At 40.1% G+C, this 27,119-nt stretch overlaps 1 protein-coding gene and 1 long non-coding RNA gene across 7 annotated transcripts in view; one reads left to right on the forward strand and one right to left on the reverse strand.

Moving 5' to 3' along the window:
- Positions 1–8,341, reverse strand: part of LOC308595514 — a 35,256-nt gene extending 26,915 nt beyond the window's left edge. Inside the window, exon 1 of the long non-coding RNA XR_014012074.1 lies at positions 8,040–8,341. This is a non-coding gene — a long non-coding RNA (uncharacterized lncRNA). The remainder of the gene's footprint in view (positions 1–8,039) is intronic.
- On the forward strand, positions 4,018–25,841 carry NR2C1 (nuclear receptor subfamily 2 group C member 1). Of its 6 annotated transcripts, none has more exons than XM_081209654.1 (16): positions 4,018–4,214; positions 9,084–9,139; positions 11,558–11,633; positions 12,306–12,413; positions 13,511–13,741; positions 14,492–14,573; positions 14,948–15,127; positions 17,007–17,172; positions 17,254–17,344; positions 18,519–18,703; positions 19,623–19,788; positions 20,489–20,610; positions 21,399–21,538; positions 21,725–21,862; positions 22,926–23,031; positions 23,586–25,841. In XM_081209654.1, exons 3-16 carry the CDS (start codon positions 11,580–11,582, stop codon positions 23,758–23,760), a joined length of 1,944 nt encoding a protein of 647 aa, XP_081065780.1. In that variant the 5' UTR covers positions 4,018–4,214; positions 9,084–9,139; positions 11,558–11,579; the 3' UTR covers positions 23,761–25,841. The 6 variants fall into 6 exon arrangements, with proteins under 6 accessions (XP_081065780.1, XP_081065785.1, XP_081065783.1 ...); XM_081209659.1 differs by having other exon boundaries at positions 4,021–4,214; positions 17,025–17,172; XM_081209657.1 differs by lacking the exon at positions 4,018–4,214 and adding an exon at positions 4,470–4,581.
- Positions 25,842–27,119: the final 1,278 nt, after the last annotated feature.

Raw genomic sequence — 27,119 nt, forward strand, 5'->3', positions numbered from 1 at the left:
ATATATTTTCTCTTTTTTCTTTATGATCTCTTCTGATAATCTCCTTAAGCCGATAAACACCAATAGTAATAATAGTCCTGTGTGAATTTTCCGTTCTTCCAATCCTCAAATCGAGATGGTTTCCATATATCGTCTCCTTCATAGATAACATCACTCTTTCCATCATCATAGTCTCGTAAAACTGTCGCTCTTAAGTCCCACTGAGGAGTTTAACCCACAATAAATAAACAGCTCTATTTCTCTCTTTCTCCTCCCAGACTCAAGACCTCCGACAGAACTTCCCAATATGGCGACGGCATTTTTAACTGCGTCATTCCCAAGCTCTTACACATTCCACGCTCTTCTTAAAATGTGCTTTGGTTCGAAAGTTTATCTCCACACAGCCTTCAATCCACAGCTTAAGTCCTTAAAACGACATTTCTGACTCATGAGGGGAGGGGATTCTTGTTTAATCACATAGGGAAAGAAGGGAGAGTTTTTTCCCTCCCCCATCAGTCATTTGCCGTACCTTGTCTTGGCGTATCTTCTCATGTTTTATTCTTATCTTGTTTTGTCAGAGATCTCTTCTGTTAGCAGTCTTTACTCCCCCTTCTTTCTTGAAATATGTGCATTCCTTTCATCCAAATTGTTTCCTTTGAAGTTCTGCATCTAGTGGCGCGAATCAGGGACGGCGTTCAGGAGTGCCGAAATCCCACAAGAGGGCTTTGTGCCTAGTGTCCCCACCCCCACAAATTCGGGGGTGGTATAGGGCACAGCAGGCAAGGGCCGTTCCCCCCCCCACAATCCTGGGGGGGTTAAGGAGGCTAATTACCCCCATCATAGCCTCCAAATTACCTCGTGTGGGTCGGAGAGATGTTATTGTCAGCCATCTTCCAATGCGCCCCCTAGTGGCCCCCCACTCTGGCACTTGTCACGGTGTCTCGTTGCACCAGAAGCGGTTTAGTCATGCTGGCCACATGACCCGGAAAGCTGTCTGTGGACAAACGCTGGTTCCCTTGGCCTGAATCGAAATGAGCACCGCACCCCATAGTCCCCTTTGACTGGACTTAACCGTCCAGGGGTCCTTTTACCTTTTTATATCACTACATGCAGTGGCTACATAGGACTATGTATGTTCTACAGTAGTTTAAATCCTGGGACTCCCCAGATTGTCCCTTTCTCTCCTAACAGTATCTGCTGCCTAGGAAGATGGGCATATCACTACCCACATCCATTCAATACACTGAAGATATAACCATTGTTAGCAGGAGGCTGATGAGGTCAGTACCCTCAAGCCATCTTTGGGGTGCTTCCCTAATTTCCACTCCTCAGCAAAAAACAAGAGCTCTGAAAGAATTGACTGTGCTGTCAAGGGGAAGAGAGGAAAAATGATTGACTATAGCTCTTAATATATTGGCTATGCTGGAGCATGAGCAAGACAGAAGATGTATGTATAATACAGATTGAAACATATAAATACATTGCGTTGGGCAAGCACAAATCTCTTCCTAGCTGCCACTGCTTATAGCAGGAGCTGGGGACAAACAGGAATGCAGTTGCCCTCATGTCTTACATTTAAGTTTCCCATGTGGATCTGATAAGCCACTGCTGGGAAGCAGAGTGCTGAACTAGATGGAGCCAAGTGACTTGCACTCACTTTGTGCACAACCAGGGTTTTTTTTCCAGCTGGAACTCAGTTCCAGCACCTCTCAGGTGAGTGCCATTGACATTATAAGAGAACAAGGGAGGTGTTCATGATGAGTTCTGGCACCTCTTTTCTAGAATAATAGCACTGTGCACACCTAAATCCAAAACACTACACTATCCGATTGTTGCTGCAACATCTGTTTTTCTGAAGGCAGACTACTGACTGATACAAGTGACCTGCTCAAGTTCATAAGCAGGTCAACAGAGCTCCCAGGTATATTTTTCAGTTAAATCATGGATGACAATGGCCAAGTCTATCTTCTGAAGGAAAAGGGGCATTTTTTACTCCCAGATAACTGTGTACAAGATTGCAGTCTTGCTCACCATCACCTAAGCTTCCCAAAGCAGCAGCACACTGAAGCTGAGGAGGTGAGGGAATACATCTACATCAAAGGTAAACCGCACACCCATCCCTGGCTCACCTGCTTCCCAAGCAACAGTACTACAGTACTTGATTGTTTACTCACATTTAGATCTCCAGAGGTCCCAAGCAGATTCGGTTTTTACAGTGACTCATTAAGGGGCAAAGTACTGTTATAAGAATTCTAAGGTCTCAAATATAAATGTTCATAAATGTACAAGGCAAACACATACATAAGTACATAAACCATGTGTCTGAAATACTGGTAATACAGGAGAGCAATCCTGAAGCCATTTTGACTCTCCCAATGACCTCAAATATTCCTCTGCTGTAAGGGAGGCAAATGGGGAAAGCCTTCCCATTGTCTTTTTGCTTGCAAATCCTGTCTTAAGGCCGCATTTGTGTATGAATAGGGTGAGCCTGTGACCTGGATTCAGGAACTCAAGTCTTAGCCATCACAAAAGAATGGCCAGACTGCCCAGGTAATGCAGTCGGTGACCATTATCAGGTATCTTGGCAAACAGGATTTCTGCTGTAGGCCGCTTCCTTCTGTGATGTATGTATGATGTTTCAGGGGGGTGGTCTTGGACTACAGGGTGGGCAATTTCAAAAATCTATACAGTGGTGCCCCGCAAGACGAATGCCTCGCAAGACAGAAAACCCGCTAGACGAAAGGGTTTTCCGTTTTTGAACTGCTTCGCAAGACGATTTTCCCTATGGGCTTGCTTTGCAAGACGAAAACGTCTTACAAGTGTTCCGATTTTTTTCCGCTCCCCCCCTTTTTCTAAGCCACTAATAGCCTTTTAGCCGCTAATCCACTAATCCTTTAATAGCCGCTAAGCCTTTAATGGCCGCTAAACCGCTAATAGCGCTAATCCGCTAATAGGGTTGCTTCGCAAGACGAAAAAACCGCTAGACGAAGAGACTCGCGGAACGGATTAATTTCGTCTTGCGAGGCACCACTGTATAAGGACTTGTGCACCATTGTTCAGGGTTCTCCTTCCTCCTGCGTGTGGTGAGTAAGGACCCTCTTGCAACAGTTTCTTTAATAGATAAGGTTTGCTAGCCACTTTGCTTCTCAATATACTCTGGTTGGTCTGTTACTTTCTCCTACTGATAGGGAACCTTAGGAGGACTCTACGGTCTCTGGAATACCCCATAAGGGGAAAGGAGCAGTTTTTTTTTCTTATAGCAGTACCCATGTCACAAGTTGTGTATTTTTTCATTATATTACATGTTAAAATGGTGTCATGTTTGTTTAATTGCAAGTTGCTTTGAGCAAGGTAACATAACTGAAGAATATCATCCTCCTCCTCCTCCTCATCATATCTCTTGAAATTAGGCCTAAGTACATGTAATGGTATGGGCAGGGGTACCTTTACCTTTACCTTACATGTAATGGTACTGAATGCCCCTGCTTACTCAATGACTTCTGTCCTTAAATCCCTTTATTGTAAGACTCCATTTCAGTGCGTCTACTCTGATCAGCACTAAAACGGGATGCAACCCATAACCTGCTCTAATAATTGCATACCAATACAGAACATTTTGTTTATAATAAATATGCTAATATTCTAAATATTTTTTATTGTTTTTTGTTTGGTTAGCGCAGTAAACGGCTAAATACTGAGGCAGGCTACGTGCACCCTTTTACAAGGGGGGCTGGCTTTTGGCCCTTCAGATGCTGTTGAACTACAACTCCCATCATTCCTGTCCGTTGGCCTTGCTGGCTGGGGCTGACGGGAGCTGGAGTCCAAAAGCAACAAAAGCCCTGAGAGCAAAAACCCCTCTCCGGTTACAGATTCGGAAGGGCTGTTCTAGCTGCCGTACCCGCCCGTCCCAGCATCGCTATGACAACTTCAGGGTGTGTGTGTGTGTGGGGGGTTCTTCTCTCCCTCCTCCCCCTCTCTCCCCGCCGGCCCGGTGACACTCGCCCCGCCTCCGCCATGGGCTCGCTTTGCGCAAGCGCAGCCGTGCTGATGCTGGTGGCGGCGGCGGCAGCTGCGGCGGCGGTTGGGGGAGGGGAAGGCAGAACGGCGTTACGCCACGCGAGAGACGGGGCTGGACCGAACGCGGGGAGCGGGGTCACGAACTCTGACCTCCCAGATCCGGACCCGCCACCGACAAATTAAACCCCAAGGAGCTGCTGCTGCGCCGCGGCTGTCAGGTATGACGCGGAGAGGGCAGCGGGGAGGAAAAGGAGGGGCTCCGGCGGCGCTGCCCGAGGCCTTCCCGGTGTGCCTGGGCCTCGGCTGGCGCCTCAGGGAGCCTCCTCGGCGGCGCCTGCTCCGTGCCCTGAGGCGGCGGCGGCGGGAGGGCGCCGTTCCCCATGTGGCGGCGGTAGCAGCAGCAGCAGCTCCTCCTGCTGCCGCCGCCGCCCCTCTGACCTTTCACCCACAGGAAAGGCTTGCGTCTCCCCTCCCCGGATCCTAGCCGCGCCCCGGGACCCGCTCCTCTCCTCTCCGCAGGCCCAGGGCTCTCCTGCGCCGAGGCTGATGGAGCCTGCGGGGCACGCAGCCCGGCCGCCGCGCCAGGTGGGAGCGGGTGGCGGCGGCGGCGGAGGTGCTCAGTCTGGCCCCGCAGCAGCCATTTTGTGCGAGCGAGTGACAGCGGGCTGGGCCCTCACCGCGCTGCCCCGGTCGCTCCGGCAACAGCGCCCGCCTGCCTGCCTCCCTCTGGCCTGGCTCTGGTCCTTGGCTGGAACCTGAGGCCTTGTGGCCTCTCAAACGGCAGGTGAAGGCGGCGCGAGGAGCTTGGGCGTGTGACGTAGGAAGCCTTACCCCGAGTAGTCACACCGCAGGCCCTTTCTAGCTCAGTATTATCTACACTGACCGGCACCGGCCCTCCAGGGTCTTCAGCACAGGGGGCATTTCCTCCTTTTGAGATGCCTGGGGGGGAGGGGGGTTGCACCAATGGACCTTGTGCACGCGAGGCAGATACTGCGGCACTTCCTCGTCTTTTACAGTATGCTGTACTAAAGTTACAGGTGGAGGAAACTCACCTGGTTGAAGGATCCTCCATACAAAAGCGACAACAGAAGCTCCCGCACGTGGGTGTTCAGTGTTCGCGGCGGCGGGGTGGGGGGGGGTGGGGAGAGGCTCTGCCCTCGCCTTGTCTCTTGTGTGCCAGTTTTCAGTGTACTTTTCGCAGGGGAGTGCTCAAATATTTATAGCGCCTGTAGTCTAGAGTCGGGTTTACCACTTACAAAAATGCTGCTTATGAAAATACAGCCCATGTGGTAGCCACTAGTCATCCTTTGTTCCATAATTTTGGATGATTAACCAATAATGGAAAGATAGATCATTATTTTCTTCCTTGACCCTTTCATATACATCTGTTTGTGTGTGCAATGGTGGCTCCTTTGAATAGGGAGTGATAGCTTTATTTGGCCTTGGTTCATTCCAGTCTGTGCCCTTCAGTTATTATTTTCCTGTGACATACTGGAGAGGCTCGTGGCCCTGGGTGCGGTATTTTTGGTACAGTGAAAAGGAAGGGCATACCTTTTGCCATGAGAGAAAGTGACACTAACAGCTTTCCCTGTCTTTCAATTTACCCTTCTTAACGGGTCTTGTCAGATGGTGTGACTAAGTGGCTGGAAAACTGAATTTTATTTGTAACTTGCAATTAAAAATGTGTAACTTGTAATTAAAGATGCTTAATATTGAACATATTCCTTGGATAGGAATCATGATCTGGATTAGAAGATGATAGCTGATTTGTTTTCTTCCCCACTTGGAGATAGTATGTCCCTGAATGCCTGTACAAATGCTCAGCCAGCTGTTCTCATGTGTACATATGTGTATAAGATCTAAAGTGGAATGTAATCAGAATTGAAATAATTTACAAGAGTTGTACCTTATAGATTGCTTCTGTATCCATGAGTTGCACATGCTTTATTTAAAATATTTTAAGGCTGTCAATCAAAGCAGATTCCAGTGGACATGAACAAAACTATTCATACCAGATACAAATACAGCATATCAACATTCATAATGGAAATGGCTTAATGGCAAAAAGAATCAGCAGTAAAACTTTCTTGTTATGTGAATCCTTTACATCCACCAAGTCTTTCAACCAGTGATCTACTCGTTGCTTGAAGCGTAAAATTAAAAGTGTCTGGAAACAAAAATGATCTTAATTTTTCTCTACTTGTTAAGACTTTGTATTTAATAGTTCAGTTATAAAATATATTGTATAAAATTGTAGAGTACAGTAATAGAATGACTGTTACAGGTAAGCACTTCACTACAGCAGCTCAACCCAACTGAGTTTAAAACTTCTACTATTTTTAACTCAATGTGGGAAAAATATATTAAGCTAGGGTTGCCATACATTGCAATTTCCTGGACACACTCAGAATACTGCTGTTGGAAGCAGTGTCTGAGCGGAAATCGAGAAAGTGTCCAGGAAAATCTGGAGATATGGTAACACATGGCAACAACTTTTGGGTCTGGATTCTCACTTATTGAAATATAGCAACCCTAATTAAGCACTTACATATGCATTTTAAATATTTTTGTATGCCACCTTAAGCTCATTGATTATCTGCAAGTTCTAGTGTTATTCCTGCTCTCTGGTGTAAAATGGGACCTCCCTCTTTTTCATGACTCCTAAGGTTCCTCATGCTGCTGCCAACCTAGCAGTTCGAAAGCACGTCAAAGTGCAAGTAGATAAATAGGTACCGCTCTGGCGGGAAGGTAAACGGCGTTTCCGTGCACTGCTCTGGTTCGCCAGAAGCGGCCTAGTCATGCTGGCCACATGACCCGGAAGCTGTACATTGGCTCCCTCGGCCAATAAAGCGAGATGAGCGCCGCAACCCCAGAGTCGGCCACGACTGGACCTAATGGGCAAGTTCTCCATGATCCAGATTTCTTCAAAGCCACGTTTCAGGCTTGCTTATTTAAATAATCTTTAAGGTTCCTCAAGAGTGTTTGGTGAAGTACTTGGCCAAAAGCCTTTTGTAAGTCTTAAGTACACAATGTCAGTTGGATCACCTCTCTCAATACACTTGTTATCATTCATTCTCAAACATGATGAACCAATTTTAAGCAAGAGCAGCTCTCCAAGATTAGCTTCCCTATATTAATTGATGGTACATCTTCCCTTTCACTGTTGAGCTATTCAGCCAACTGTTATCGTTAGCTGAAGTATTAATTCAAGTTACTTTATGTCATATTTTTCAAAGTACAGTAACTCATAACTAGAAACTAGCTGGACTGGAAGTCTAATTACATTCTCAGTTTTCCCAGTTTGAATTTTTAGTTCTTGCCAATTTTTCAAAACATCCGCTTTTATAAACATTGTCATTAGACCTCAAATAAGAGCACATCACCAGCCTGATAGATCAACATTTACATACTGCATCAGAAGTTATTTGCATTCATGTTGTCTCTTAAGTTTGAGAGACAATTCCTGCATTGCAGGGAGTTGGACTAGGTGATCCATGGGGTCCCAGTCCAACTCTTTCCATTCTATCATTCAGTGTATCAAACTGATGTATTAACAACAACAATCACAACAACAGAGTGCAAACATAAAGGTGTGTGGGTGTGTATGTGTTTGTATATCTCTCTAACATCACAGCCTGGATGGAAAAAAAGTATAAAGATACAGCACAGCTCCAAAGGGATAATATAATATGAACCCATGCAATGATCCCCTTTACACACAATAAAGGTTTATAAAAATAAAAGTATTTTCCACCTGTGAGTTCCATTATTATTGAGAATAAAGGTTCAATATAGTGAGCATTTTTTACAAGATGCACACACTGAAACAAAATCTGAGCTTGGTGGATTTTTAACATAGCACTAAGAAACAAAATATTTCCTCATATCTATTTCAACTACAGTACAGTATGTCTATCTTTTACTATATAAAACATTTGAAGACAGTCCCCACTTCCTGTACACCAAACAGATGTTTCACATGTATGGTGGTACCTCAGGTTACATACGCTTCAGGTTAGACTCCACTAACCCAGAAATAGCACCTTGGGTTAAGAACTTTGTTTCAGGATGAGAACAGAATTGTGCTGCGGCGGCAGCAGGAGGCCCCATTAGCTAAAGTGGTGCTTCAGGTTAAGAACAGTTTCAGGTTAAGAATGGACCTCTGGAATGAATTAAGTACTTAACCCAAGGTACCACTGTACTAGAGTCTTCCTAGAAGCCTAAGATAACTGATGAATTGAGATCCACTGTTGTTGGGTATGGTAAAAGCCAAGAGTTCAACAAATCAAAGAAAAGGAAAGAAAATTTAGTATGTTAATGAACATTAGCCAGCTTTGGCAACACAATACAGTGGTGCCCCACAAGACGAATGCCTCGCAAGACGGAAAACTCGCTAGACAAAAGAGTTTTCCGTTTTGGAGGTGCTTTGCAAAACGAATTTCCTATGGGCTTGCTTCGCAAGACAATGTCTTGCGAGTTCCTGCTGGTTTTTTTCCCTTCCCCCCCTTTTTCTAAGCCGCTAAGCCGCTTATCAGCTGATCCGATCAGCAGATAAGCCGCTAATAGCGCTAATCCGCTAATCCGTCAATGGGCTTGCTTTGCAAGACGAAAAAACCGCTAGACAAAGAGAATCACAGAACGGATTCTTTTCGTCTTGCGAGGCACCACTGTACAGCTTCCAAGACTCCACTTTCCCTTTACCTCCCAAGGCTGAAAGGGAGAAGCTCAGTACAGATTTATAGACTGAAGAATCTAGCTTTTGCTAGCTAGATAATGTCTAGACTGCACCATTATGAACTTGATGAAACAGTGTACATCTTCTCACAAATCTGTTGTTTTCTTAAGTTCTTTATTTTCTGCAGATAACTGCCGTATAAGTTGATTCATATATTTATGAATTAATAATGCTATTGAATAGTTTTAAGTAATTGCTGATAAAATCTTAAATCATTAAATGTTCTATAAATCTGTATAGATGGTACTTTACTAATTATCTGTGGAACATAAAATTATAAATTATTTTCATTCTGTAAACAATTCCAATAAGATATTTGAAACTAAAATGATCTCTTTTTGTTTAATTATAGGAGTCTCTAGAAATTGATTATGTACACCAGAAGTGGAGTATAACATTGGTATATAGGTAAGCAGAATGCTAATTTATAGATTCCATTAAAAAAATTAAAAATGCAAAACTATGAGTCGGATCCCGAGGTTTTTGCAACTGGAGAGACCGCTTCTGTGCATGCACTTGTGGCGGTAGAGCACTAATGTGCATACGCTGAAGCGGTCTACCACTTTTGCGCATGCGTACGCGGCAAAAACCTAGAAATACACTTCCAGGTTTTCCACTTACATATCCTGAAGTTTATGTAACTGGAGGGATACGTAACCGGAGGTACGACTGTACTGTATTTTGGTTAATAAGGCAGTTGGTCAAGGGTCCACAAACCTAGTTTCCCCTTCCCTTTCTTGCTTCTGTAGAAAAAATTCCCTGTTGTGAGTTCTCTGTAGAGAACAAGAGGTTTATCGGTGTAGCAGGCTGAGGGTCAGTACTGCTTCCCTCTTGAGTTTTGACAGAGGCGAATATATTGTTCAATATTGTTATGCAATAGACCTGTACACCACCACTTTGTGCATAAATACATGGAGTGTTAACAAGTTATCTTTCTGTCTGTCTATCTATCTCTCCCACAAGAACAAAGATTTTATATAAAAACAGATAAAATAACTCAATTAAAAAATCCCTATTGTAATACATGGCTAATTTTCAGTTCTAAGCAAAACTCAGAAAACACATTTTGATTGTGTATTTACAAGTGCATGAAATGTGAGCTTGGATGAAGGGTGGGATATAAATGTAGTTAATAAGTAAAATAAAATAAAATAAAAAATGTTGATGACAACTACAACACATATGTTTGCAAGTGCTCCAGCTTTCTAAAACATGAATTGATTACCCTTTTCACAGAGCGCTTGAAGATTATAGCAGTGAAGCGACAATTAAATATTAATTACACTATAATTGTGATCTTGTGGCTTTCCTGCAAAAATAATGAGTCATAACCTTTGTCTCAATTATGCTGATTATTTAAGAGAAGTCTGTAGAAGATGTGCAGAAAGGTTATCCAGAGGGAGATTTATGAAAATAAATTATAAGTGAAAATGTTTCACTTGTAATTGACAAACGATTGGCAGATGGTTTTCTGTTCAGCTGGAGAATGTTTGCACATGATCCTGCACTGATAAGGTCTCTAGTAAGCAACTAGTTTTAGAGAGAGAGAGAGTTGGGAGGTATTTGGGGAGGTAGGAGAGAATGAAGGCACGTGGCTGCAACTGCTGCTACTTCTGTGTACAGTGGTACCTCGGGTTAAGTACTTAATTCGTTCCGGAGGTCCGTACTTAACCTGAAACTGTTCTTAACCTGAAGCACCACTTTAGCTAATGGGGCCTCCTACTGCTGCCGTGCCGCAGGAGCCCAATTTCTATTCTTATCCTGAAGCAAAGTTCTTAACCTGAAGCACTATTTCTGGGTTATTGGAGTGTGTAAGCGTATGTAACCCGAGGTACCACTGTACTTCCCTCACTTGCTGATTAAGTCAAATCTAGTGCCCCATTTGATTATGTTGAAATCAATTAGGGGTATTTATGGAGCTGCATGGGAGAGTGTTTGCTTACTGATATTTTGATGATTGGTTTGTTTGTTCACTCCATGTAGCAATGACAGTGTCTCATCTGTGCAATTAGTCAATATGAAATATTTTGGATGAAGAGCAAGAAGGATGTTTTGTCAGAGGAACTATTTACCCTGCCAAAGGAAAGCAAACAAAAAGCACTTAAGATCTGGCATGTTATGAATGGTCTAAAATGTATGATGTCAGGAGAACCCAAGTGGCAGGACATAGTATTTATTTATATCTCATCTTTCTGACCATGGTATCCAAGACAGTTATTTGTTTTGCCATTGATGTGGTTGTTAAAGAAAGGCAGTACTGTAAAAGTATTTTCTAGAATAAAAATATTTCTGTCTACGCAAAACTGAGGTACCACTCACAAGTAACTATAGCAGTATTGTAAATAAACCCATCTATGTTACTGACTTGCAGTTTATTTTTATACTTATCTGCTGTTTCCCTGCTGGCCATGTAGGAGTTCCCCTCTTCAGCATCTAGCATGGAAATGCAGGCTTTGATTCTTTTGACCTGCTAATTTAAAAAGTTCCCTTCTACCATCAAGGAGACTTGCTTTTCTCCACAGCTAGCACAGAAACCAAACTTGCAGGGGAGGAATAGAAGAAGCAGTTTGCCGTCCACTAGCACACTCACCTCACCAACATGGAATGCCTAGTCTAGGGGAGTTGTTAAACGTAAGGCTTAGCTATAGGCACATCACTAGCTTAGCAGTAGTGTGGTGTGATTTGTGAATACGATTCCTGTGTATTTTAAGAGTTGACAAACATTGCTGCTTTTCAGAGCACTGCTGCTGATGTTCCATCAATAAAATCTTGACCACCATTGCTTGCTTTTGTTCTGGTTTTCTCTTAAAAACCTCTGTTTTACAGGAAACACTAGTGACTCAAGATCATGGCAACTATTGAGGAATTGGCCCATCAAATTATTGAACAGCAGATAGGAGAGGTACGTGTACATTTTTACACTATACTGACTCAAGTTGCTATATAAAAATGTCCTTAGTAATTCATTGTCCATTGCTCTGGAATATATTGCTTTTTTATTTATGTTAAAGATGCTAAGTTGCGTTCCAGAAAATTCTAGCTGATGGTGATTTTGTTTGATAATTCAGCAAAGTGTTACAGTTTGGAGAAATAACAGCTGTCCTCCTTTGGAGAAGGTAATATTTACTTACTACAAAGAACTGCTTCCACTAGTTACTCCTGTGTCTGGATACCCACCTAGCTTGATTATCTACAGCAGATACATTCCAAGTGGCTTGTAAGTAAGCCAGTTGTGTGTATGTAATGCCTATTCAGATACAGGAATCTCTTGGGGCCGGGGGCTGAGTAACTAGGAATTGTGCTTAAAGTGGATCTTAAACAAGTAGCCAGTTCTTAAGCACAACTGTCAGTGATTCTGTTCTGTGGTTGCAGGGAATACAAATGTGTAGAAGGATTGCTCTAACACACTTATTGGAAAAATCCACTTCTGTGGGGGATATTATTTGATAGCTATCAATACTGATTCCTGAATTAGCTTCTTGTGTGCTGCTGCAGTGAAAGAGCAATTTGACCCATTTGCTGTGCCTGCCAAACTTTGCTCATGTAGTTAGTGTGCCTTGTTTTTTTGTTCTAGATAGCACATTCCCAAGGATCTGTCACACAAACACTAATGGATGGGACGGCACAAAGAATTCAGATTGTTCCTGCTGATACAGGTCTCTCCTTACCCCAGCGCATACAGGTACAGTCGGCCTAAAATACTTAACTAGTTGAAAAATGTGTCCTGGGCACCATATAACAATAGATTTCTGAAACAATTGAATGGAGACTGTGAAACTTACCCCATTGTGAAGTTCTCCCACAACCAAAGCATGGTGTTAAAAGCACTGGATTTAACCCAAATGTGATGTTCCTCTGTGTGAGTGTGACCAATGTCACACCCACCACCAACATGTGATTCTTGGAGAGGTGGCAGGCCATAAATATGGCCCCTGGGCCAAAAGATACTGCCCTCCCGTCCCTTTTTAGAACATTAGATTGTTTTCCTAGAGAACCTTGGGAAGGAAGCTGAAGCCCTGAAACTTCAGGTCAAATCTGTGAAACCTGGCAACTCTCAAGTTTGGGGTTATATTGTGAATGCACACAATACGTGCTTTAACAAGCTTTACTAAATTAATCTTAATTTGTGCACTGCAGATTGGTTTTTCACAATTGTGGTATCCGTGTTCCCATAGTTCCTGGAAACAAAGGGTTATATGTAATCAAGTCAAGCTCAAAGTAGACCTGTTGAAATAAAAGGACTTGAGGTTCTTTTATTGTCTACTCCACGTGTGACTAATGCTGAATATCACTCATAATGTATGAATTTAGGAGAGATTATATTGTGATCTTCTACAACTCAGTGCTTTACAAATGAAAGTGTATAGTGTAAAAAGCTAAAGTGTCAGATTTCTCCTGCCATAGTGGACCTCATATCACAGGCTCCAATCCTGTGCATACTTACCTAGGAGTAGCCCTCCTTGAAAAGAGAGAATCGTTCTTCACAAATGTTATGTTAGAATGAATTCTGAAGAATTTAATATCTAATTTCCAAGCTGGATGGTTGTAAAGTTTTTGTTTTTTAAATGTGGACGTGTCTTACAGTATGAAACACTCCTAATTCTTGAGTGATCATAACACTAGGTGAGCTAGGATGCTGATTCATGTAATATATGCTACAGCTATTGAAAACAGTTAATATGGTTCCATTTTCTTTAATCACACTTGACTACACCATAATTCCGCTAGACACACCTGTTAATCATAAGCTGCCATAACTTGAAATAAATGTGTCACCAGATTGTCACAGATCAGCAGACGGGGCAGAAGATTCAGATTGTTACAGCACTTGATCAGACTGCAACAGGCAAGCAGTTCATATTAACAAATCATGATGGTTCTACCCCAAGCAAAGTGATCCTTGCAAGACAAGATGCCACTCCAGGAAAGGTTTTCCTAACAACTCCAGATGCTGCAGGAGTCAACCAACTGTTTTTTGCATCCCCAGATATATCTGCACAACATTTTCAGGTATGGTGTCTCATACTGTTAGGACTGATCAAATTACTTTTGAGACCTAGACTTTCCACTTCATGGTCATGCTAGTCCTGCTTTATAAGCTGCAGTGCTCTGTATATGTTTTGTGGATTGATAGTCCTCTTATGCATAAGAAAGTAGCTTATTTGCTGTCTTGCAAAAAATAATATTGCAGGACATGTGTGCTTTCTTACTGGAAAAGGAAGCAATATTCAGAGAAAAATGTTTTAATTTTTTTAAGGTTCACAAAATGCTGGTTTATTGCTTTGAAAGGCAGCCAGTTTTATTTATTTATCATTATTTCACTCACTCTCCAAGCAGCTCAGATTGTCATCTGAGTGCCCAGCAATTTGGCACACTTTGTCCTTCTATAGAGTGACATGATTGGTCCTCTGTCTCATTAGTGCTGTGGTTCACTTTTTTTCCTACTTAGTATTCATTTAATGCAAGGGAGAGAAATTGGTGGCTTTCCACATGTTCAAATCAGACCTTGTTAGTATGGCCTGCCTGTAGCTATACAAAGGCTATAGTCCAATGAATTTTGGAGGCCCACAGGTTCCCCATCTCTGGTTTAATGTTTTCCAATATATTTATTGCCAAAAATATCTTCTGGATCTTGGCCATAGTTTAGTGTAAAAGTGCTTTTTCATGTTCCTGCATTTCACAGGATCAGGCATTTAATTTATAGCTAATAATGTAAGCAGGAGGAACTGAGAAGTCATTTATTTGTTTGATTGCTTTCAGATTTTAACAGACAATTCTTCCATAGAACAGACCCTAAATAAAGTATTTGATCTCTGTGTTGTTTGTGGAGACAAGGCATCAGGTAAGTCGCTATGTAGTTCTACTTTGCAAAATTTAATTGGCATTTCACTCTGTAATTTAATTATTTTTGTCATGTGTTTTAAACAAACCTTTTGTACTAGGACAGCAAGCATAGTTCTGATGTCTTACAAGTTATTTTGAATATTAATAAGCCATCATTTGTTCAACACAACTAATTAAGTCTTTCCTACTATAGTAATTCTTGTTTTTAATATCTGATTTCATTATTAATTTTAATGTAGATAGCATATGTAAACTGAGAGGTTTCAATGGTTAAGCAGTATATAAAATTCTATTAAATGAATACAAATGTATGCAATTAAATAAAACTTAAGAATAATACTTCATAATTAATGCATTATATAATGTATTCAGGTCGTCATTATGGAGCAGTGACATGTGAAGGATGCAAAGGATTCTTTAAAAGAAGCATACGAAAGAATTTAGTGTATTCATGCCGTGGGACAAGAGACTGTGTGATTAACAAACATCACAGAAACAGATGTCAGTACTGTAGACTTCAGAGGTGTATTGCATTTGGAATGAAACAAGATTGTAAGTATGAGTGTTTATAGGTTTATTGTGGGGAGGGTGATAATTATTGGAGGATTTATTTGCTCCTATGTGTTCTTACCCAGTCTCCACTCATTACATTCAAATTAGCATTTGAGAATTAATTGAATTTTTAGTGACAAGATGCTACTGATGCTACAAAGACTTAAATTATAGAATTGTCACTTTTTGCTCTGAAGTCCTATACATGAGTCTTCAAGTGGCAAGAGCATATTGGCCTTTCCCTAACATTTTTGCTTACATTTGAAGATAAAAAGCCTTTCACTATTTCTGGAAGACACTCAGACTTGGGATTTGACAAGATCTTACCCACCATCTCATAAAATGCTCAATTTTGAACAGCTGTGAAAAATATTTCTATATACAGGCAACACCATGTTTATGCACGGGTTGCATTCTGGGTCATCACCCATGTAAGCTCATTTCACCCCCATCCCTTCCGCTCCCACCCACTTCTAGGGCCAAAAGCGGTGTGCATGTCAGTGATTGCATGTGCTTTGGTCACTACAAAACAGTTGTTTCCTGTATATTGTGGTTGGTCATATGAGGTGCAGTGGCTGTACAGTTGAGAGAGACTGCTTTTGATTTACAGTACTGCAATAAGCAGCAAAATCAAAAGTAAAAAATTCTCAAAGTGGTGGTGTTCAAACTGCCTTACATGTTCCTGAATGATCAGTAAGTTTGAACAAGCCTCTGCAAAAGACAGTTTACTCACCACTATCATCCCTCTGTGTCACCCAACCAGAGGGGTGCTTTGGTTGTATTAAAATACAGATGGGGAATCACTTTAGTTCTATGGACCAGATCCATATCAAGTTTGGCCTCACAGCCAAATTTGACAGTTGGGTGGGACTGCCCACTCACATGAAGTCATTATTACCTCACAGGATTGACATGGGGGTTGTCCACACACCTATCAAAATCCCTTGTGCAGGGTTCCAAAGTGTCTGACAGCCAGCTGCTATTCCATGCTGGCAAAAGGCATGTGCAGCCAAACTCAGCAGAATTTAACCTCCTCTCATTAGCTGTTGAGTAGGGGTTGAATCTTGCTGTGTTGACTCACATGAACAGCCAAAGAAAGCCTGTAAAAGAGTTTTGTCAGTTGCTGGGCATGGTTTGGGGGAAATGACCTTGCGGTTAAATTAGATCTCCTGGCAGGCCAGATGTCCCCCATCCCTGTGTTTTAGAGGGCGCACTCAGTTTATCTAAGAAGACAGTGAGGCCGAAAGGGCCAAGCTGTACCCCACAGGGACTAAATGCTTAATCTCAAACTCCTGCAAATTTAAACTGTTGATTGGCAACTGTGAATAGGATTTCCTTGAAGGTGGAAAATTTAAAAGCACCTGCTGGAGAGACTCTTAAACAAACTACAGTATTCCTGTCAAACTTACTGCTTTGTTCAAATGATGGTGAATGTATAAACAGGCATAGCCCTTCAATGTTTTTGAGTATCTATGGGGAAACAGACAACATTGCCAGTGCTAAGAGACTGGAAAGTATTTAGATATGAGCTGTGGGATTATGGATTTCTGCGTGAAGCCCTTTTCTTCTCATGCATGAATTCCTTCCAGTGAACTTAACCATAGTTGTATCAAGCCTAAAGTAAACGTACTAGATTTTGGTTATGTTTAAAGGCTAGGGGAGTTAATACACAGGAGGGAAAGAACTGAAGGGATGGGAGGTTCTGTCCTTTGTCTTAAATCTCTGATCATGGTTAGGCTATTGCAAGAAGTGTTTTCAGTGAACAGAAAACAAATTTGTTAGGATTAGTTTATTTAAACTACAAAGTTGACAGTAGAAATTGAAAAGAAACTTGTTTTTAACAGCTAATTGTGTGTGAATTTTGGATTGTTACTGATAGCTCCACACCCTTTTGTAGCTGTTCAGTGTGAGAGGAAACCTGTTGAAGTATCACGGGAAAAGTCTTCAAATTGTGCAGCTTCTACAGAAAAGATCTATATCAGAAAAGATTTGCGGAGCCCACTTACAGCCACTCCAACTTTTGTAACAGACAGTGAAACAGCAAGGTATGCAAATATGGCTCTAGATTAAATAGTTTTGTGGCAGTTTTTTGGTCATAAGCAAACATTTTTGCCTTTTTATTTCAGATCAACAGGAATGTTGGAGTCCGGAATGTTTGTGAACATTCATCAGTCTGGTATAAAAAATGAGCCTGCAGTGTTGATGACTCAGGATAAGGTATATGATGCATTAATGAAATAAACTTTAGTGGATTCACTTGTCTAAATATTTTGTAGTAATAACATTTGTTTGGCATGCTTAAGGAATCAATGTTTCTTCTGTCCACCCCACCCCCCTGCTGTGTGGTCTTGTTTTATAAAACAACAACATTGAGGTATGCACAGGAAAATGTCTGCAGGTCCTTACGGCAGGGAGCAGGGCAGAGGCAGGAAGCTACCTCTCTCTTTCCTTGTGTCTTCCTTCTTTCTTTCTTCCCTACCTGCCTTTATTGATTTAAGGATAGAGCTAGCAAATCAAATTGCTTCGAACTGTGTTCTTCTGAGCCCAATACAATCTTTTGGGGTCACTGTGCCATGGATGCTTCAGTTAAACATCCTAACTAACACCCTCAACTCCAGCAAATGCTACTATCCACCCTTGAAGTGTACACCCTGAAATGACATCAACCATGTTTCATCTGCTTCTATAAGAAGCCTGCCAATCTTCCACCTCCACTCACCATAGTTCACTATGGGGGGGGGAGAGTTGCTAAAAGACAAAGTTTGGCTCAGTTAGGTTGTCTGTATTAGCCCCCAAAGCCAAACAAGTTCGTTTTTGAACTTTGGAGACAAACTTGACACTCTTCCATTGAACTTAAGATTTGGCAAGCACATGGTTTTTTGCTGTCTTACACTACCATGGTCATTGCCAGTTTGAATCTTCTTTCTACATCTTCTTAAAGACATACTGAAATCTTCTTTCAAATCCCTGCTTCAGCTGTCTTTCTTATCACTGGTATTCAATAACAAGAAAGAGGGATTTAAAAGTGGTGGTACCCTGGAATATCCTCAGTCAAGTGTTGCAATCTAATCTTTTTGGCACAAGGCAAAACTGTTGTTGTTTCCCCAGGCATTTTGATCCCCTGGAAGTTACTGCTTTATTACTGTTCTACTACAGTCATTGATGATACACTACCCTGAAGTTGGGGGAAGCTGTTTTAACATGTATTAACCAATATGTTATCTGAAAGTATTTATGAATAAGAGCTTGTCTTTTTAGTGATTACCAATTCTGCAACAGATATGCTTGCAACTCAGATCTCTTCTCTAAAAATTTAGTATAGGTTCCACTGTAAGATTAATTGTTGTATTAAAAAACATTAACTCTTCACTTCCTCTCCCCTCCTTCTTAGGTTGAAACATGTCAAGGAGATTTAAGTACTTTAGCAAATGTGGTCACATCATTAGCAAGTCTGAGCAAGTCCAAAGACATGCCCCAAAGTAGTCCTGAGCTGTCCATGATAGAAAGCTTAAGCAATGGAGACGCATCACTGTCTGAACTTCAGCAAGATGAACATGCAAGTACCGATGTTACAAGGTAAAAGAATGGTTGCATATGAAAGTAGTAAATGGTCTGACAAAAACATAGGAACAATAGTAGGCACTTTAGCCTCCAGTAGTAAGTGTGATAATAGCATAATGAACACCAGCTATTTACAGGCATGTTCATATGCTTTAATCAGCCTAAATGTATGGAGTCTAACACAAGAATGTGGTTCAGACCCACATATTGTTAGGCAGAGATATGCAAAAGTTTTGTGCCTATGCATTCGTGTCCTCTCAGCATCCCTTCCCTCTTTTCTTGGTACACTGTGATTCTACACTTACTGGATTAATTAACCATATGTTTCAGTTACACCTGAATTGAGAAACTGTGGTTACCAGAACAAGCCAAGACTGTAAATTACTCTTTGAAATTGGTTTAAGATTCTGACTTGTTCTGATATGGTAACCATAGTTTCCGGGTCTTATGGCTTGGAAGAAATACTTCCAGCTTCTTAAAATACAGTATTAATTTGTAATTATACAAATCGCTTTTTATAAAGCTGGCTGTGGAGGAAGAGTGCTGGTTATATGTCACTGTTCTTATTTCTGCCAATGATGCCCCAGAAGGGACTTGTGCAATAGGAAAGAATGATTTTAATAATGTGAATTATCAGCATCCTGGTGGTGCCTGCTCACCCAGGCCCCAACACTTTGTGATATCCCCCCTTAAAAAAGCCAAAAGAAGCCAAATCAGAAACCATTCATTTAGTGGCCATGCCTTGAGAACCATACAAGTGGGCAGCATTACTCTTGCTTCAGGACTGGAGATTCTTGGGAACCACAGGCATGTTAATACTCATTCCTGCTTTAATTTGGTTTAATGTGTGTTTTTTAGGCCTGAAGTGGTTTTGTTTCGTTTCACTATCCTATCCAACTTGACTGATCTTACGTTTTCCATATATTATTTATAGGGCATTTGATACTCTTGCAAAAGCACTAAATCCAGGAGAGAGTGCATCGTGTCAGAGTTCTGCAGAAAGTATGGAAGCCAGCGCACGTTTGGTTGGTGAAGAATCCAGCATGAATATTGTTGAAATAGAAGGCCCACTTCTGAGTGACGCTCATGTAGCTTTCAGGGTACTTAATTATTATTTATAACCCCAGGCTATTTAACTTTTGTAGAGACAAATTCAAACCTGTTATGCGACCTTTTTAAAGAATAACATTTGAGGAACATACTTTGGTGGTCAGCTGACACTTGTTTCAGATAATATGTGATTGTCAATTACTTTGGTTGTGCAGTATTGTTACATACAAGGGATAGAAGGTTCCTGGGGGAAGCATCTGTGTACAGAAACTCCTGTTTACTTGGAGAAAGAGCTTTTTCGTGTGTTTAGGGTGAGGAAGGCCATCAAGAGAGCAGAGAGTTCAGGGAAAGGTTTCTGGGGGAAGCAAATACTTAGAGGAATAGGAATGTGTCTGAAGAGAAGCTCTTGGGCATACTTGGGGTGAACAGGGTCATTGAGAGAAAAAAGCCTGCCTGTTTTAACTAGATTTGTTATGTTATCAATTCTATCAAAGTAGATAAGCCTGCTTGTAGTTTATTTTCAAAAGGGCTGCACTGAAACTTTTGCTGCTTTTACGTTTAAAAGTCATTAATTTATCTAGGGCAAATTGTAGAGCACATTAATGTATCATGAAGTTTTCCAGTCCTGCATTTTTAATATTATAATAAGCATTTTTCATTTTCTTTGAAGTTTTCTGCTATATTATTAATATCTGTATTCTTTGAGACATGACAAGTCATTAATTGTTTTAAACTATAATTTTGTGACAGCTTACCATGCCTTCCCCTATGCCTGAGTACCTGAATGTTCATTATATTTGTGAATCGGCTTCCAGATTGCTCTTCCTATCTATGCACTGGGCACGTTCTATTCCTTCCTTCCAAGCTCTGGGGTGAGTACTGAAAAAATCACTTAATGTAACCAAGGTTTCAAAACAGAATTCCTGCTGGTATGGATGTAAACATCATTTTGCAAAAAGTTTGCCATTTTATCTTAAAAATATTAGATGGAATCCAATTGGTATTCTTACACTCATGGGAGGACTGTAGATTCACAGACACCTCTTCTAACTCAAGAGGTGGGGAGTTTTTGCTGACTCTCAGTGCCCCCTGAAAATCAGCTCCAGAGGGAGACCTTGAGGAACAGAATGGAAGGTGGTGTGGCAACTTGCAACTTAGTCATGCTTTTATTTATAAAATTTACGTGCTTGATTCCTATGTTGGTCAAATATTCAGTGCTCAAAGACTACAATATAAATATAAATAAATATAAAGACTTCAATATAAATAGTGGCAAGAGTGGCAACCCAACTAAGTAAATATTTACATGATTCAAAGCCCTGCCTATACATTTCATTCTTTTCTGCATTTAGGAAACCTGAGAGTGATCAGAGTTTTCATGTTAGGTATGCCAGGAAGTTCAGTTTCATAGTGAGAGAGGTCTTGTCTGCCTGTTGATTGTGTTGAATACTTGTGACTACATGCACTATGGCCTGGTTCACATGTTACACTAAGCCGAACCATGGGTTTGCATGAATGTGGGCTTTTGGTGAGGAGCTTACTGCTTTGCTTTGCTGTGCTGAGCTAAGCTAAGCCAGTTTAGTTGTGTGACATGTGAACCAGGCTTGTATTGAACTGAACCAAACAGTTCCATTAATATAGTTCTACTTCTTTTTAATAGGCAGGATAACAGCATATCATTAGTGAAAGCCTGCTGGAATGAACTTTTTACACTTGGTCTTGCACAGTGTTCACAAGTAATGAACGTAGCAACTATATTAACGGCATTTGTTAATCACCTTCATAATAGTTTACAACAAGGTAAGATACATTGTTACAAGTCTCAGAATTGGTATGGATGGGAATATTGACTTGCTTTGTTATTGATTGATCGCTACTGAAATAAATGCATTTTCTTATATTCATTTTGTGCCTTTCCCTTTACTTGTGGAAACAGCTAACTAAGACAGTAAGAGCCCCTATTTGCAATGTTTTGTATTCACTTAGATAAACTGTCAGCAGATAGAGGAAAGCTAGTGATGGAGCATATCTTCAAACTGCAGGAGTTCTGTAACAGTATGGTGAAGCTTTGCCTTGATGGTTATGAATACGCTTATTTGAAAGCAATCGTCCTCTTCAGCCCCGGTATGTAAAAACAAGAAACTAAAACCTTTGGCCTTGTTCATTCAGTCTCTTGCTATGTTTACCAGCTTGCTGTTGGAGCAGATGTGCTTAGCTACTTTACTTTGAATTGTACCATCTAAATAGACCAGGCTGGGTTATTTGTGCTAAAACTAAGTGCTTCTGGGCTTTTTTGTCTGATTTCATGTTGGGTGTCATTTTTATGGCCATAGCTTGGCCCCTTTGGGGACATTTCATTTAGTGTCGTGGGTTAACATTTCTACATGAATCCACTGTGTGAGACTATCATAGTTTGGGTGGTGGCCTGTCACCAGTATGCAGATGATACCTAGTTCTGCATCTTATTAACTTAAGCACCCATGAACAGCTATGCCTGTTTTACATCAATGTCTGGAGTATATGGATATGGTTAAACAAACTTAAATGAATCCCAAAAGAGATAGATAGGTTTGATGCTGTTAGGTAATTGTAGTGGTCTAGATGGTGTGGCAATCAGCCTGTCTGTGGTCTGTGATGGTTGGGGTGGCAATCAGCAGGTGTCCACTGCAAGCATCCACCTATACCATCTGCAAAGCTTGGGATACCCCCTTCAGCAGTAGTACATGAGAATATTCTCAGTGAAAGAGAACTTTGTCTCTTCCTGTTTGAACAGAAGCATTTTTTGCTTAACTTATGATGGGTGGGTTTAATCTTGCTTATATCTAATGTTCTAGCTTTTTTTTTGGATGGGCACAAGAAAAACAGGTGCTAAATAATATTTTATTATTGCAATAAAGTTGCTTGTTTATTTACAGCTTTTATTTATTTTTACCATTTTATACACTAATACAGTCATAAAGACAATTCAAGAAAAGAGAAGAAACAAAATAGACCAAGTGTCCATTGTATGATTCTAATAAAGCTGCTTTGCAGTTCATAGTTTCAGCTTTCAGCAGATACTGGACAATTTAAGTAGCAAAATTTGTTTTCATTTTGGGTCGTAAAAGAATATCTGCCATTATGTGTCCTTTGCTGCCTTTTATGTACATCTGATTTGCAGTCGATTTAACAACATACTTCATTTTAGATCACCCTGGCTTAGAAAACATTGTACAGATTGAAAAATTTCAAGAAAAAGCATATATGGAATTTCAGGATTATGTAACAAAAGTATATCCAGATGATACTTACAGGTATATATATATACACACATATCTGATTTTTTAAATGTTTCCTTTCTGAGTTGTATTAATTCAGGAAACTTCTGGGAACTAGTTTTGTGTTTAAAGTGTGAAAATATGTTTTCTTTAATGGTAGGTTGTAATTTCTCTAGATAATGCTATTCCTTCATACTTTGCATATATGAAATAAATAGTAGCTGTAAGTTTTCATTTCTAGTTAAAGTTCCATTATTGTGTTTGCTTCAAAGTGGCAGGTCCTGAAGTTGCAAACATAACGAAAAGGGTTTATTCGTTCTTCTGGTTATACGTAGTCTGATTAAAATCAGTAGGGTTTCCTAGAAGTCAAGCCTGTTGTCTGGTTTTATAAGCCACTGGCAAATGTTTAAAGGACAGAGCACTCGGCTCATTTTGGCAGGAGGGAACAAATGATACCCTTGCATGAGTGCATGGATCAGCCCCATATGCAGATATTTCTTAACACACCATATATTTTGCTTACCAATACAGTTGAAGATTGTTTTTTGAATGTAAACTTGTGTTACCCTTTTGTCAAATATGTCTTCCAGGCTGTCTAGGCTGCTTCTCAGATTGCCTGCTCTGAGACTGATGAGTGCTGCTATAACAGAGGAACTGTTTTTCGCAGGACTAATTGGAAATGTTCAGATTGACAGCATCATACCATATATTCTAAGAATGGAGACTGCAGACTACAATTCTCAAATAATTGGTCATGCTGTATAAAAGTTAAAACCACGGATTCTATACCATGGCAATCATGGTAATTGTAAATGTACACTATCTCCAAGAGATAACAAGTTTTTCTGTGCAATTTTAACAAGAAAAATACAAGAAGGTGCAGCTTCCTCATTACCAACACATTCTGGAAATGCAGTAGACTATCTTGACTGGTGCAGGATGATTTACCTTTTTTCTGGTTTTCAAGAACTTTGTATATTGCTTTAGAATCTAATGAAAATCAAGAAGAGTAGTTCATCCTATTTTTGTAGTTTAGCTATACCTGGAACATGACTATAACAAATTCTAAAAAATGTAGAAAAACAAGCCTTTGATAATGGAGAAACTTCATCAAGGCATTTCCATGTGATACTTTAGAAACAAAAAATAAACATTCTTCCCAATGCTGTATTTTCAGTATCTTGTTTCTACAAATTCATTCTTGTCCGTTTGATGTAAGTCTGAAATCCTGAACAAGGCAACTTTTTTCTGATGTGACTGAGGGTTGCATCCCATGTTAGTCATACTCAGAGTAGATCGGCTGAAATGAATGCACATGACTAACTTCAATTTATTAATTTCAGAGGGTCTATTCTGAGTAGCCTAGGTGGACTGTAAACCCTGGACTACAAAGCTTTGGATATATTTCCAGTAGCTTTGGATGGAACTTAAACATTTTTATTAGCCAACTAGCATTTATTTAAATTGAAGATTAATTACAGAAAATCTGGAAAACTGGCTTGAAAGCCTATTTATTAGTGCCCCAAAGCAATGATTATATTTAGATTAACTTGAGTCACAAATAGTTGTTATGTTCAGAGTTATATCCGCTGCTAATATGATTTAGAAGTAAAAAAATTCTAGATACCTTAAATGTATCAGATAAGTATTGTGTGTTATTTCTTGAGTCCTGTTATTTTATTTACGTATGCAAATCAGTTCATCAGTGCCAACTAGGTCTTTTTAGTAATATTTGTGCCCGTACATCTAGCTAGGAAATTGATTGGTTATAAGCGTTAAGGTGCACATGAGCATGTGAGCCATCTCACACAAACTTACCAGTCATATTGGAATTGGATTTCCTTTAGCAATCCTGCCTTTTCCTGAAAGTTGAAACAAGTTTCAAGTTCTCATAAAATTCAAATAAGACTAGAAAGAGTTCCTTAAATGTTCATAAGGAGATAAATAAACCTTGATGGAAAGTATGTGTTACCGAATAGTACTCTGTTTTTCCTACACTGTAGTGATCACAGAATCCTCAATTGCAGATTTTGTGTTTTCATATTGTGTTTGCTACTGAGTATCTTCAGCCTTTGAAAACTTTTCCAGATGCACTTTGTGATTCATTGAAGGCTACTTCTTTTTGAATTACGGTATAGAATAGTTAATCTAGCATAAACACAAAATATTCCTTTACTGTGTCAAGGATTGTCCATATAACTTTTTTTTTTTTTTTTTGTAAATCTTGTTTTCACCTTTATTTCATGTGTTAAGTATTGATCATACTGAATAATTAGAGACAGCTGCCTCTTCTTGTCAAACTGTGGTATTTACCAACAAATGAAATGGGCCTTCTGTAATCTGGACAGCGTTATTTTTATCAAGGTTTTAAAAAATGATTTAATAAAAAGAGGTACCTTTTTATATACTTCAGAATGAGTCGACCAACAATAATGTAGTGAACAGTTTAATTTCTCCCCCAAAAGATAAGCATGCTTATGCACTTGGGCACATGCAGGCTTGTATCATACAATTGTAATAAATGATGTATTCCTGGGTACATCTTGTAGTTAAAAAATTTATTGTTTTAAGTCTGTACAGATAAACTATATTACACATTTTCTGAATGCTTTCAATAAATTTGTTACAGCTAGTTCTTCTGCACTGTCACTGGAAATTGTTTCTGCATTTCATTCCACTTTTGTATACATAATTTTTTGTGGTTCAGTTTTTGTGTATGCATCAGAATGCCCCAATTACTATATTGTTGCTATATAATAACTACTGTAAATGTCTTGAAACCTGAAGAAGTGTAAATTCTATTTTGGCTGTATTTTTAAAAATAAATTGTAACTTTTATCATAGAATGCTGTTATCTCTTTAATCTCCTTTTCAATTAAAAATCAACCTAGTTCATGTGAGCTTTATGTACATAGATGCACTGTTATCTACTATCCTTATTTTTTTAAACATTTTGCAGTATTGTGGTAGAGTGAATTAAGTATTATTTTGGCTCAGATGCATTCACTTTGCTATTTTTAGTTAAGCTTTCCAGCCATTGCGTATCACTGATACGTTAATATCTGTGCTTTCCTTAATTTTTCTCTTGGTCCAAGTATGTACAAAAATTCAGGAACTTGTTTTTTAAAATTTGAAAAGTACTACTGCATGTTCAGTATAGCAGAATTGAGTATCTTTGTTTACTGTACCAACATACTTTGGTAATACTAAAAAATTACAACAGATAAATCTTTTTTGTCAGGAGATATATCCAGATTTGAAGAGGTTGCACGTTCAGATGATTAAAGGACTACTAGATGAGGATGAGTAAATTGCAGAGGTGTTGCAACTTGCCTTCTAGTGAGCAATAGTCTCTTGCCTCATAAAGACATGTCATGTTCAAGCCATATGGGCTTCTCAGAAGCATCTGATGGGCCCCTGTGAGAAACAGGGTGCTCTTCCCTCCAACCATGGAAGCAAAGGATAGCCTTTAGCACCATGAATTTGTCTAATTTTCTTTTAATCCTCCCACAAGAAGTTAAGACACTATCCCTACTGAGTTTCAGATGGCTGGTCAAAACTCTTATTTCAGGGGGCCTTTGCACCCTGAATGCTTCTCATATGTTTTACTTTTGTTTGTTAATTAGAGAATTTAAATTCTTGGTTTCAAATTCTGAAAGTTTAATTCATGTTTAGTGGTTAAGAGCGGTAGACTCGTAATCTGGGGAACCAGGTTTGCGTCTCCGCTCCTCCACATGCAGCTGCTTGGGCTAGTCACACTTCTTTGAAGTCTCTCAGCCCCACTCACCTTGAAGAGTGTTTGTTGTGGGGGAGGAAGGGAAAGGAGAATGTTAGCCACTTTTAGACTCCTTCGGGTAGTGATAAAGTGGGATATCAAATCCAAACTCCTCCTCATCTTCTATTTTATTGCTGTAAACCGATTTGAAACCTAAATGGCGAAAAGCGGGATATAACTTTAAAAAATAAAGCAAGCCACTCAGGTTAGTCGCCATCAATGCTTCCTGTACGGAGTGCATTCTGTACTTTACCTATATCCTGTACGAAGTCCTTTCTTTTATCAGTCCTGACTGTTTCAGCGTTCAGCTCGGTTGAATGTTCACGAGAGGAGAAAAACTTTACACGCC

The sequence above is a fragment of the Podarcis bocagei genome (assembly GCF_964188305.1).
Source record: "Podarcis bocagei genome assembly, chromosome: 10".
In the NCBI taxonomy this organism is placed as follows: Eukaryota; Metazoa; Chordata; class Lepidosauria; order Squamata; family Lacertidae; genus Podarcis; species Podarcis bocagei.